General features: G+C 45.1%; 1 protein-coding gene across 2 annotated transcripts in view; it reads left to right on the top strand.

Moving 5' to 3' along the window:
* Positions 1–12,946, top strand: part of PRMT8 (protein arginine methyltransferase 8) — an 86,587-nt gene that overhangs the window by 36,522 nt on the left and 37,119 nt on the right. For both annotated transcript variants that reach the window (XM_003481700.4, XM_005664074.3), the window contains exon 2: positions 709–894. In XM_003481700.4, coding sequence (XP_003481748.2) covers positions 709–894 — 186 coding nt within the window. The remainder of the gene's footprint in view (positions 1–708; positions 895–12,946) is intronic.

The following is a 12,946-nucleotide window of genomic DNA, read 5'->3' as shown; positions in this document are numbered from 1 at the left end:
GAGACCCGCATGTGGGGGGCCAGGTGCTGCCCGTGGGATGGAGAGAAGCCTGTGGGCTTGAGCTGCCTAAGGACGGAGGTGGGACTCAGCTCGACATGTACTCGCCATGTGCTGGGCCCTTTACGAAGTGCTTTCCAGATACCTGTCTCATAGGATGACTCTAGGAGATGCGGGCCATTTTATTCCCATTTTGGAGCTGGGGAAACTGAGCCACCAAAAGCACCTAACTCTGTCCAAGGTTGTGTAGCTGGTGAGTGGCAGGGCTGGGATTCAAGTTTCAGGGGGCTGGCTCTGGAACCCATACTCCAGCCACACTGCTCTGTGATGCTGTATGATGCCGTATTGCCATTCCCCTACTGAGTGCTAACTGTTCATCTCTAAAGGAAGGTATCATTGTTCCCATTTAACAGAAATGCAAACTGAGGCCCGGATCAATTTGCATTTCTGTTCATGAAATGCATTTTCATTTCATTTCTCAGCCCACCTGTTACTAGATAGACCTGGGTTAAGTTCAGGTGGGTTTGGCTCCTAACTATCATGCCACGGTCCAGCACAGCACAGCCCTCAGCTTGGGGGCCCCATCCCTGCTTCGCTGAGGCTGCTGTGCTGATGTGGAGCCAGGCTCAGGGAGGGGAAGGAGGGAGGGTGGGGTCTCAGGGGGCAGGAGCTCCGGCCACCGGTCACACCTGCCCCTTCTCTTCCCCACAGGTGAGCAGCCCCCCCATTCAGCCCCCTCAGCCCGTCGTTCCAGCCAAGCCTGTGCAGTGTGTCCACCACGTGTCCACTCAGCCCAGCTGCCCGGGCCGGGGCAAGATGTCCAAGCTGCTGAACCCAGAGGAGATGACGTCGAGGGATTATTACTTCGACTCCTATGCCCACTTTGGGATCCACGAGGTAAAATGTCCTGCTGTGGCAGCGGGCATGCCGTGCTCAGCCCTCCACTGTCATGAAGGGCGTTCTCCCTGTGGTCCGGGGCCCCTGGTGCTGTCTCCATTCCAGGGGGTAGGAGCCAGGAGGGGGTCAGGGCCAGGCTGATCAGGTGAAGCTGTGTGTGGGGGGAATGTTTCTCAGCCAGAGAGCAAGGGGTGCTTCCAGGGCCCCCATTTTATGGTGCAGCACCCAAGCCTCTTCCAGACCCTGAGCCCAGGGCATCCAGGAGGATGGGAAGTCCTTGGTCCTTGCTGCAGGAGCTCAGGCGCTTGGCAGCTGGGGACCAGCATCCGAAAAGAGTCTGGCATCTCCATATCAAGTCTTTGCAGAAACAAGCCTCAGGTTCGTCCTGGACCAATGAATGCCTCCAGGGAAGAATCAGCAGGCTTCCTTGGAGACCTGGTCCCGTCTGATGCCCTGATTGATTCTCAGGAAATTCTTATGTCTACATGCTGTCTTAGTCCATAGCAGGGGAGATTGATGTTCGCTCTAGAGCGGAACAGAGCTTCCTAACAAGCGGGTTTCTGGCTAGAGCGGGGACACAACAGTACTTTTCCCTCTTCCTCCATCACCTCCAGCGCTTTCTCACCCCAAATCAACAACCAACAGCGTGAGTGCTTACTCAGGGCTGGCTGCTCTTCTGCGTGCATTATATGTGTCATTTCATTGAATCCCCCAAGAACGCTATAAAGAAAGCATTTCTATTACCCCTTTACAGTATAAAGAAATATTGAAAAAGGAGCAAAAGCTTGCTGGCTATGCAAATGCGTTTTCAAAATAAGTCTCAAAGCTCCCCTTCCAATTAGATGCTTCTGTAAACTCTTCCTGTATCGGAACAGTGATACTGCCATTGCCAGAAGGGCGTTTAATAAGTAATAGACCGTGGGTTTTTTTTTTTTTTTTTCAGTGCCTACTCCAAGCTGGGTATTGTTCCCAGCATTTTATACTTCTGGTGCCTTTATTCCTCAGATCAACCCTGCGAGGTTGGTATTATTCTTTGTCCCCATTTCACAGATGAGGCTCTAAGACCTTTAGAAGATCGACTTTTATGCAGTTTTGCTGATTCCTTTGTGAGCAAGGTCAGGAGTTGATACTTGGCAGAGCTTGAAATTGAACCTTCATGTTTTGGGGCCCCAGGAGGCATCATTCCTGCCTTCCAGGCCAGACAGTCTTTTAAATGGGTCTTTCTTTCTGGAAGCTTTGCCTTTGTTCCTGCTGATTCCTTTGCAATTTCCCCTGGAGGGAGAGGGTGGAGGGGTTCGATCCCTGAGGACTGCTCTCCGCAGAAGCGCCCTAGGCCTGGGCCTGGGGGTGCAGGGCTGGGCCCTGTGTTGAGCTCTGGGGTCCTGGCCCAGGAGGGCCTGGGTAGCTGGGCCTGCAGCTCTTGGTGGTCCCCACAGGGCTGGGGCTGGGATGGTGCATGGAGCCCAATCCCAGGCCTGTGAGAGGCTCTGAGAGGCAGGAAGGATGCCTTCAGGAGTTCCCCTCCTCAAGATGCTGCCTCTAATTGAAGGGCTTGTCTTCCACAGAGCGAATTCTGTGCCTCTGAGCACCTCTCTTCCCCCAGAGCAGATTCCTGGGAAGAAACAGCCCTTCCAGGGATCCCAGAATGTTCCCTTGGGCCTGCCTGCAGCCCCGTGAGGGACCAGCCAATGGTGGTGTGGCCCTCACATGCTCCCCCGCCCAGCGTTCGGGCCCCACTCCCTGGAGAACCTCCTCCACTGACTCCCCCCACCCCTCCCTCTGGCCCGCTTGGACATAGGCCGTGCTCCTGTGCCGTGACATCCCCACCACCCTTCAGGACGTGGTCCCGGCCCTTGGCCCAGGGCTCCGCACAGTGTCTGATGTGTACAGGTTTGTGGATACAGTGGCTCATCTCGGCACTCAGGTGCTGCCCACCACGCCGGGCAGGACGTGAGTCTGACCTGCACCGGGGAAGGACACCCAAGGTCACCAAATACATGGACTGTGAACCAGCTTCCCTCTGTGTCATGTATTGACAGGAAGAGCAAACCTGTTCATGAGCATGTTTAAACACGGTGCAGATTGGGCTCTGAACTTGGAGTAAAGGGCGTGCAGTTCCCACGTCGCATCTGCCTCCTCAGTAACCTGTCCCAGAATAGGTTTCCCAGCCCTTGGCATCAGGCGGTCCTTCTGATCACCCAGCTGAAATCCTTCCTGCTGCTGCTGGAGGCCATCTCTCCACCTGGCTTCTGGGGAAAGGCAGAGGTCTGGTGGCAGGGGTGGCTAGCTAGCCTCCTTTCAACCCCGAGCTTTCCCTCCAGCCCGCTGGGTCTCCAGGGTCATCTGATGTGAAAGGAGGTTGAGGCGCGTGGCTGGCCTGCTCATTCCTCATTATTAAACGCCAGGGATCTCCCTTCCATGCCAGACAGTTTGTAGGCGAGGCCTTTGCCTCCTCGGTCTGGACAAGACCCACATCTCCCCCTCCACCCCCCTGGCAGCCGAGCTGGCCGTTTGGCAGCCTTTTCGCATCATTAACAAGATGCTTCCCCAGGCGGGCAGCCGCACGCCAGTTCGCTGATTAATAGTGATCAGTGCGTGCTTAGGAAACATGGTGTAGGGCGGCTTGGGTTTGATGAGTCTGCAAGTACAAGTGAGAAGTGCTGAGTGTGTGGGGGTGGCGGCATTGTCGGGGGCTGGAGGGCACAGCAGGAAGTGATTCCGGACACTTCTGTTCTTGCATCCCATGGCCTCATCCAGAGATTACTCTGTGCTTAGCCCCTGGAGGGCAGGGGCCAGGGAGAGAAGGACTGTGCCTTCTGTCCCAGGGCCTCTTTGAGAAGAATGAATCCTGAAGGCGAGCAGAAGTGGCAGATGTGTCCCTGTGCACAGAGGGGAGGGGCCCAGCCCCCTGACCTCTGGAGATCCCAGCTCTCAATTCTCCACATCTTCGACAGCCGACCCTGGGCATTGGGCCTCGGGTGCTAGAAGAATCAGCCCCTGGGGTCCCTGTTCCCAGCCTGAGCCCACACCCAGCCAGCTCTCTTCTTTCGACAATCTTGCTGCAGGTTCTTTGGAAACAGATTCTTCAGGGCCTCATTTCCCAGCAATTAGTCTCTGTGCTGCCATGTGTTCAGTGGGCAGGAGACAAAGTCACCCACAGCTGGGGGTGGGAATTGTTTTCAGCCCAGAGTGGCATGCTGCTGTCTGAAATGTCTGGAGACGTCTTTGGACTATTCTCTTTCAGGGCCGATAAAGGCAGGGGTGCGGGATGGGGAGAGACAGATTTTTTTTTTTTTTTTGAACAGGCTCAGTAGGGGAAGCCTCGCTAAGTCACACCTTCTCTTCCCCCAGAATTTGTGCCTTTGGACCAAACTCCTGGACCCTTAAGGAAGGGAAGAAGGGGCCGAAGAAGTGACAAAAGATGATGAATTAAAGGGGGGCCCTTGAGGGGATCCCTTTTAGCAACAGCAGGACCTACAAAGATACTGGGCCATCTCATTCCATCAGGAAAGGCAGTTGGGACTTTGAACTATGAGTACGATCGAGAGATTTCTGAACCTTTGTCATTATTTTGCCTCCATTTCCTACTCACTCTCAACGATTTCCTTGCATAGATGAAAAGGGTCACCGTTTTCATGAAGAGCCAGAGCTGGCACTGTTGTAACACTTGCTCTGTTTATTTAATCATCACAACCTTATGAAATAGATGCTCTTAGTGTCCTGCTCTCCTGGTGAGGAAATAGAGATACGGAAGGCTAAGTGATGCTCTGGGTGGGGAAGCTCAAAAGCACTGGAGCTCTGATTTGAATGCAGGAGTTCTGGCTCCCTATTTAGAGAGAGCTGATTGTGATGCCCCGTGCCTGGTTCTGGGGATACCATCTTGCAGTCCTGTGGTCTCACGGTTTTGAGGACTTGTCCTTCTGATTGTTCTTGTTCTTGTTCTTGTCAAGCAGGCTTGTGATGTTTGGTCCCAGAGAGCTCCTGGAGGGAGAGACTGGAGCTACTTTGGAAATATTTAGAGTCAGACATGAACTCCATCTAAGCAAATCCTCACCTTATTTAGCTTCTAATATGACCAAAGATGTGAGTCCTCGGGCAACACAGGGAGTAGTGGCTGGGCTGAAAAGCAAACATATTCTTTCAGCCTCTGGGGTTGAATTCTAAGAACCTAATAGAGGAATTAAAGCCCCCATCGTAAACATACTCAACCCCTAAACCTGCTCAGCTCCTGATTGGCTTGAACAGAACCGGGCAGTCCATCATCTAGCTGCCTAACAAAAGAAAGGACATTCCCTCTCAGAATAACAACAACAAACTCCACCTGCTCTTGTTCCTTAGACACCATCAATGATATGAGATAAAAATGATAAGATGAGCATTTGGTTCATAGTCAAGAGAAAAATCACTCAGTAGAAAAAGATCCATAGGCTGCCTGGATGTTGGAATTATCAGATAAAGATGTTTAAATAACTATAACAAATACATTAAAAAAAATTGCCAGTGGATTTCGTGTTGTGACTCAGTGGATTAAGGACCTGAAAGAGTGCCCACGAGGATGTGGATTCAATCCCTGGCCTCACTCAGTGGTTGTATGATCTGGCATTGCTGCAAGCTGCACCATAGGCCTACAGCTGCAGCTCTGATTTGATCCTAGCCTGGGAACTTCCATATGCCACAGGTATGGCCATAAAAAGAAAAAAAATTCCAGGAAGAGATGAATATAATAGATGAAATTGAAATCCTGCAGCAGAAAAATATGATATCTAAACCAAATATTCATTGGATGGAAGTGATAACAGATAGGATACATAGAATCTGTGAACACATGGAGAGGGAAATAGAAATCATGGAAGCTGAAGAATAGACAAATTGACAAGGGATGAGAGCCTCAATGATTTAAGAAACAGAATTAAGTGGTAAAATGTGAATATTTGGAATTCTAGACAAGAGAAAGAATGGGATAGAAAAAATATTTGAAGAAATATAGATGGATAAATGGCTAAAGTTGATAAAAATTTGCTCTCTCTGGATTAATTTGCTCAAATGATGAAAGCAGATATGAACCAGCCACTGCAGTTGGCATCACCACCTGATTGAGTTTGTGATAATCCCTGGCCATCCTCCAAGCTCTGCCTCTCTTCTGCAAGGCCAAACTGGCAAAGTGAATGTGGATATGGGTCTCCTGGAATTAGTCTCCTGGACTAATGGATCTCATGGAACTAGTGTCAGTTCAGAACCAGAGTCCAATAATCCTCAAAGCTCTGTTTATTTTCCTTTCTCTGATGCAGACATGCTGGTAAATGTCTGCAGGTCATCTTGGGAAAGAGTTAACAGTCCACAATTTTGGCAACATGGCAGGGTTTCTCTTAATGTTACATGACTTCCCCTTCATCCAAGGGCTGCTGGGTCTATAAGTTAGCTCAAGTCTGGGAATCTACTGAGGGGCCATGACTCTCTGTTTTGGTTATTCAGCCAGACTTCTGTTCACTAGACCTATAACTTTTCTGCTTAAATAGATCCAGTAAGAATTTAGTATGTTTCTTACTCTTTATTCTCTTGAGATACCGTTATCACCTGGCCCACTCCATAGGTCTTGGTGAGCCAGACTATGACACATACAGTGTCGGCTCTGCTGTCCTTACCTAACCATGCTCACATCATCTTTGGTGATTACACGCTACAATTTACCCTGCAACCCAGAACACCAGTTGGATATTATTGCCATGGTGCTTAGGAATCTCAGTTTGATGGTAGCATTTCCCACTGTAATTTCTAACTACAGAGAAGGGCACCATACTCTCCAAGGGTACTGGCCTTCCCTCACACACGTCTTTCTTGCAGCTGTAGTGGGAGGTCTATTCTCTGGTGTCGGTGAGTGGATCTTACATGACAGATGCATTTCGACATTCTGATCTCCCCAAGCCTTTGGATACCTTCCCCTTCAGCATACAGGAAGTGCCGGCATTTCTCCTTCATTTAGGCTAACTTTGGGTCCCTGTTTTAGTCAATAAACCATACTAACTGTTACAGGCATTCCAAGCCCTTGGAGGTAAAAGAGTGAGTCCACCATCTGCTTAGTGGGCCTTCGTCAACACATTTGTCTCAGCCCAACTTTATGTTTCTTCCATCTTGACCCCTCGCCCTTACTAACCATATCCATTCCTATTCCCCAGATTTCAGTGTATATAGGTTGAAAGTCTTATGCAGTTCTTTTGGTGTGTATCACACCTCCTCATGGGTCACTTTTGTGTCTCACTCTTTGGGGTCTTCTTGGAGTCAAATCTAGTTATAGGATTCTTGAGGTTAAGTATGAGGAGTATTGGCAGTACCTTGCCAGCAGTTACCTCAAAGGACACCAGTATGACTGTTCAGGAAAAAGAAAGATAACTTTCTTGGGCAGGGGTAGAAGGTGCTCCTACTGGGAAAGAAGACTGTGTAATTTAGGGACTTAAGATCCCAGCTTCATTGGCTCTGCTCATATGTTCCCAATCTAATTTTTGGATCCCATTCTTTACCAATAGATGACTCAACTTTAACAAAAGAGGCTCTGCAAAAATGGGAATTCACTGTGTGTTATAACTCAGACAAGATTAAACCTTGGATTTGGTTTTCAGAAATCTTGACCTTGTAAGAAAATAAGGTCTTTTTTCTTTTCTTTCCTTCCTTTTATTTTTTCAGAGTCCTAGAAGATTTCAGGTGTTATATGAAGACCTTGAGCTGGGAATTTAAATCCCTGAGCTCATCATTTTCTTTCTCTAAGTTTTCTAGAGCAGTTAGCACAACCAATCAACCAATTCACCCCTTATATTCCTTATCATGACTGAAATGTTCTAAGATAGTGACTCCTTGGTCACCTGGAGTCTTGTCTTCCGTAGGTAGTTCATCACAAAGTGTCTAAAGCTAAAACTTGAGTGACCCTTTTGCCATTTCATGCTGTTGACTGCCAGTGCCCTCTTCACCGATGGCAAGAGAGTCCTTAGTGCCTTGAAACCTATTGAGATCAAAGAACCAGTTCCAGAACTCTCAGAACCAATTCAGGGAACACACTCTTAAGATATTCTTGGTACCAAATTTTGTCTCAGTCATGGCTCAACCATGGAAGCAGATTCAGTAGGACGTATATATATTGCAATATTTACACAATTGTGTAAGGCTGCATTGTCTCCATATCTGATGCTGGAACTTGATGTAAGGGCAGGTAATCAGGAAAGGGCTGTGAGTGCAAAATAAGGGGAGATCAGAAGTAGCTAGAACTCATAAGCAAAAGCCCAAACCCTGTGAGGACAGGCTGGAACATGTATCCATTCTCTTGCTCTGACCTTGGTGGTGAGCATATCCTGTAGAGGCCAGAGTGTTTCACCTTGGAGCTAAAAACTCACACACTTGACTCAGGGGTCAGAGAAACTGAAGACAAAGGTAGAACAATTGCAGGCCCAGCTGCTGCATCATGCCAGTGAGGCGAATTAACATATCAGCAATGGAGTTTCCATTGTGGCTCAGTGGTAATGAACCTGACTAGGATCCATGAGGATGCAGGTTACATCCCTGGCCTCACTCAGTGGGTTAAGGATCTGGTGTTGCTGTGAGCTGTGGTGTAGGTCACAGACACAGCTCGGATCCCACAGCTATGGCTGTGGTGTAGGCCAGCAGCTGCAGCTCTGATTTGACCCCTAGCCTAAGAATTTCCATATGCTGTGGCTGTGGCCATGAAAAAAAAGGGTGCACTACAAAAGGTTTCCTGCTTCCTTTGTACTTCTGAATCTCATGAGACTCTCCCTTGTGACCCACCCTAACTGGAGACCTAGCAGAATGGGAATTCTGGGAAATGTAGTTCTGCTTGGTAAGGAGACATGTTACAAAGCCTTCACACATGTAGGCACTGAGCTTCAAAAACATGAAGCAATAGCTACAGAACCAGAGGGAGAAAAATACAAATCCCATGGTCAAAGATTTTTTTTTTAGAATACTTTCCCTCTTAGTCGATAGACAAATACATACAAAATCAGTAAGGATGTAGAAAATCTGAGCAACACCATCAAACAACCACATGTAATAGACGTTTATAGAATAGAACACTGCATTCCCAGAATACAGAATATACATTATTTTAAGTGCACATGGAAATATTCAGTAAGACAGAACATATGCTGAGCCATAAACACATCTCAGCAAGTTTCAAAAGACTGAAATAATGCAGAGTATGCTTTTTTTGGTCATGACAAAATTAATTTAGAAATCAATAAACAGTAAATTAACTAGAAAATCTCCAAATATTTGGAAATTATGCAACAACTGAGAACAGGGTCAGAAAAGAAATCACAAGAGAAATTAGAGAATATTCTAAACTGAATGGCAGTAAAAGCACAATCTAGGGACTTGATGTTTGTCTACTCCCAAGACTCATATGTTGAAATCCTAACTCCCAATGTGATGGTGTCAGGAGGTGAGGCTTAGGGGAGGTAATTAGGCCACAAGGGTGGAGCCTTCATGAAGGGGATTAGTGCCCTTAGAAGAGGGCTTCCCTGCTCTGTTCTTCATCCTTTGAGGATACAAGGAGAAAGCAGCCACCTACAAACCAGGAAGCAGGTCCTCACCAGACAGTGGATCTGCTGGCAGCTTGATCTTGGACTTCTCAGCCTCCAGAGCTATGAGGAATAAATATGTGTTGTTTAAGTCTCCCAGTGTACTGTAATTTGTTATAGAAACTGAACTAAAGCACACAACGTATGCAATTTGGGGAAAAATTGGTTAAAGCAGTCTTTGGAAGAAAATTAATAGCTTTCATTGCTTCTACTAGACCAAAAGAAAGGAACAAAATCATAATCAGAGCTTTCACCTTACAAAGCTGGAGAAAGAAGAGAAAATAAAGCCTAAGTTGAAAGAAGGATATAATAAAGATAAGGGCAAAAATCAATGAATTAGAGTCAAATATTAGAGAAAACCAATAAAGCTGAAAGTTTGTTTTTGTGAAGAATGATGAAATGGATAACGTTTAGCTAGATTGATCAAGGAAGAAAACACAAATGACAATATCATCAATAAAGGCAAAAACATCACTGTAGACCATATAGACATTTGACAGGTGACTAGCGAGTATTATGACAATATTATGCCCGTAAATTTGACATCTCAACTGAAATGGATAAATTCCTTGAAAAAAACACCATGTCAAACCTGATGAAAATGTGCTTAGTAAACTAAAATAGCACCCTATTCAACAAATTAAATTTATCCTTTAAATTTCCCCCCAGAAGAACTTCAGGCTCAGATAGTTTTACTGGTAAATGAAATTAAACATTTAAAAAAAATACCAATCTCAGGGAAACTTTTTCAGGAAATGTATGAGGGGAGAACACTTGCTAATTTGTGTGATGAACCCAGCAGAACTTTGATTACCAGGGACGGTAAGAGACAATTACAGATCGATGTCCCTCATAAGTATAGATGCAAAAATTTGCAAGAAAATATTTATAAATAAAATCAAGCAATGTGGAGTTCCCGTCGTGGTGCAGTGGTTAACGAATCCGACTAGGAACCATGAGGTTGCGGGTTCAATCCCTGCCCTTGCTCAGTGGGTTAACGATCCGGCGTTGCCGTGAGCTGTGGTGTAGGTTGCAGATGCGGCTCGGATCCCGCGTTGCTGTGGCTCTGGTGTAGGCCGGTGGCTACAGCTCTGATTCGACCCCTAGCCTGGGAACCTCCATATGCCGAGGGAGCGGCCCAAGAAATAGCAGAAAAAGACAAAAAAATCAAGCAATATTATAAAGGATAATATATCACGACAAGGTGTTTGTTCAACATTTGAAACCAGTCTATGGAGTTCAACCCATTCGCAGAACAAAGGAGAGACAAAGGAGAAAAGTCATATACAATTTGGAGAAATGTCTAAGAAGCATATGACAAAACTCAATGCCAATTTGTGATGAAAGTGCTCAGCAAATTAGAAACAGAGGAAAGCATTTCCAATGTAATAAAAGACATTTATCAAAAGCTTACAGCCAAAATCACATTCAATGATGACATTTGTATATCATTGGAACAGAAGAAGAATGCCTGTTTCCTCTTCTTCTATTCAATCCTTACCAGTGCAACAAAGAAAAAGCAAAGAACAAGAGATAAAAAAACATAGATGAGAAAAAAGAAGTAAAGTTGTCTTCATTCACAAGTGACAAGAATGTTTATGAAGAAAAATAAAGGAATCTACAGATAAATCCTACTAAAATTAATATGTAAAGTGAGCAAAGCTGTAGAATATAAGGTCAGTGTATACACTCACAAAAAACAATTGGAAAATGAAATTTTAAACACATCCCATACAGTACTATGAAGTATGATAAAATAAAGTAGTTAAGAATAAATCTAGCAAAAGAAATATAAACATTACAGGGAGAAATTAAACAAAACCTGACTAAATGGAGAGCTGTATCAGTGTTTTGGATGGTAAAGCCGAATATTGCCTAGGTGTCAATTCTCCTAAACAGATCTATGGATTCAATTCACTTCCAATCAACTCCAAGCTGCTAGTCTGAATGAAATAACAAATGGGCAAATTGGTTCTAAAATGTGTATGGAAATGCAAAGCATCCAAAAAAATAATAATAATCTTGTAAAAGAAGGACTAAGCTGGAAGATTTATAGTACTTTATTTCAAGATTCATACAAAGCTACTGTATTCAAGTGACTGTTAAATCAATATATGAATGGGACAGATCTGAGAGGCCACCCGCATATAGGTAATTGATTTTCCGATAAAGGTGGTAAGTTAATTCTTTGGAGAAGATGATAGTGTATTCAGCAAATGGTGCTAGAACCATCTATTTGTCTGAAAAAATGAACTCACATCCCTAACTTACTATACAAAAATTAGTTTGACTTGAATCAAAACCTAAAAGCAAAGGCCGCAACTATAAAACTTCTAGAAGAAGACGTAGGAGTGAATCTTTGTGCCTTGGAGTAGACAAAGATTAGGAAGGACACACAAAATTCTAATCATGAAAGGGAAAAAAAGTCTTTATCCAAATGAAAAACTGCATTTCAAAAGTCAAGATTAGCGGTGAACAAACATGTATGTGTAAATGGGTCGCCATGCTATACAGTAGAAAAAAAACCAATATATTGGGGAAATAAAAAAGTTCAAATAAAAAAATAAAAAACAAAAGTCAAGATTAGGAAAATGAAAAGGGAAATCACAGAATGGAAGAAGATATTCCTAACCCGTATATCTGACAAAGGATTTGTTTCCATAAAATATGAACTCCTACAATTCAATAAGGAAACAACAAATAGCTCAAGAACAAAAGGGCAAAAGAGATCATTCACAAAAGAAGATGTCTGTGAATAGTCAATAAAACCATGAAAAAACCATCTACATCAATAGCCATCAGGTCGCAATGAGATCGCAGTTCATAGTTACTAGAACCGCTAAAAGTTTCAAAATCAATAAGACTAAGTGGACAGCATGTGGAAAAACTTGAACTCGGAATTGTAAAATCACACAACTATTTTGAAAAGACTGGCAATTTCTAACAAAATTAAATATCCCCCTTAAGACCCAGCAAATCCATTTCTAGGTATTTATCCAAATAAAAACATACAAATCTTCCTCAGCACATGATGAGGTTTTTATGCCCTCATATCACAGCCCCGCCCCACCCACCTGAACTGTGCTCAGAACAACATCAGCCTCCAGGTGGGCGTGGGCAAGACCGTCTGACACAAAGCCTTTTTTTTTTTTTTTTTTTTTTTTTGTCTTTTTATGGCCACCTACAGCACTTGGAGGTTCCCAGGCTAGGGGTCAAATCAGAGCTATAGCTGCCAGCCAAAGCCACAGCCACAGCAATGCATGATCTGAGCTGCATCTGCAACCTACACCACAGCTCACGGCAACACTGGATCCTTAACCCACTGAGCGAGTCCAGGGATCGAACCTGCATCCTCATAGATATTAGTTGGGTTTGTTACCGCTGAGCCGCAACGGGAACTCTAAAGCCTGTTTTATAATGAAGTGTTGAATTGCTTAGGAAATGTATTGAATACTGTGCTGAAAGTGGAA

This window comes from Sus scrofa, chromosome 5, assembly GCF_000003025.6.
Source record: "Sus scrofa isolate TJ Tabasco breed Duroc chromosome 5, Sscrofa11.1, whole genome shotgun sequence".
In the NCBI taxonomy this organism is placed as follows: domain Eukaryota; kingdom Metazoa; phylum Chordata; class Mammalia; order Artiodactyla; family Suidae; genus Sus; species Sus scrofa.
Note: the sequence above shows the minus strand (reverse complement) of the source record. Positions and strands in the feature narration are given on the sequence as shown.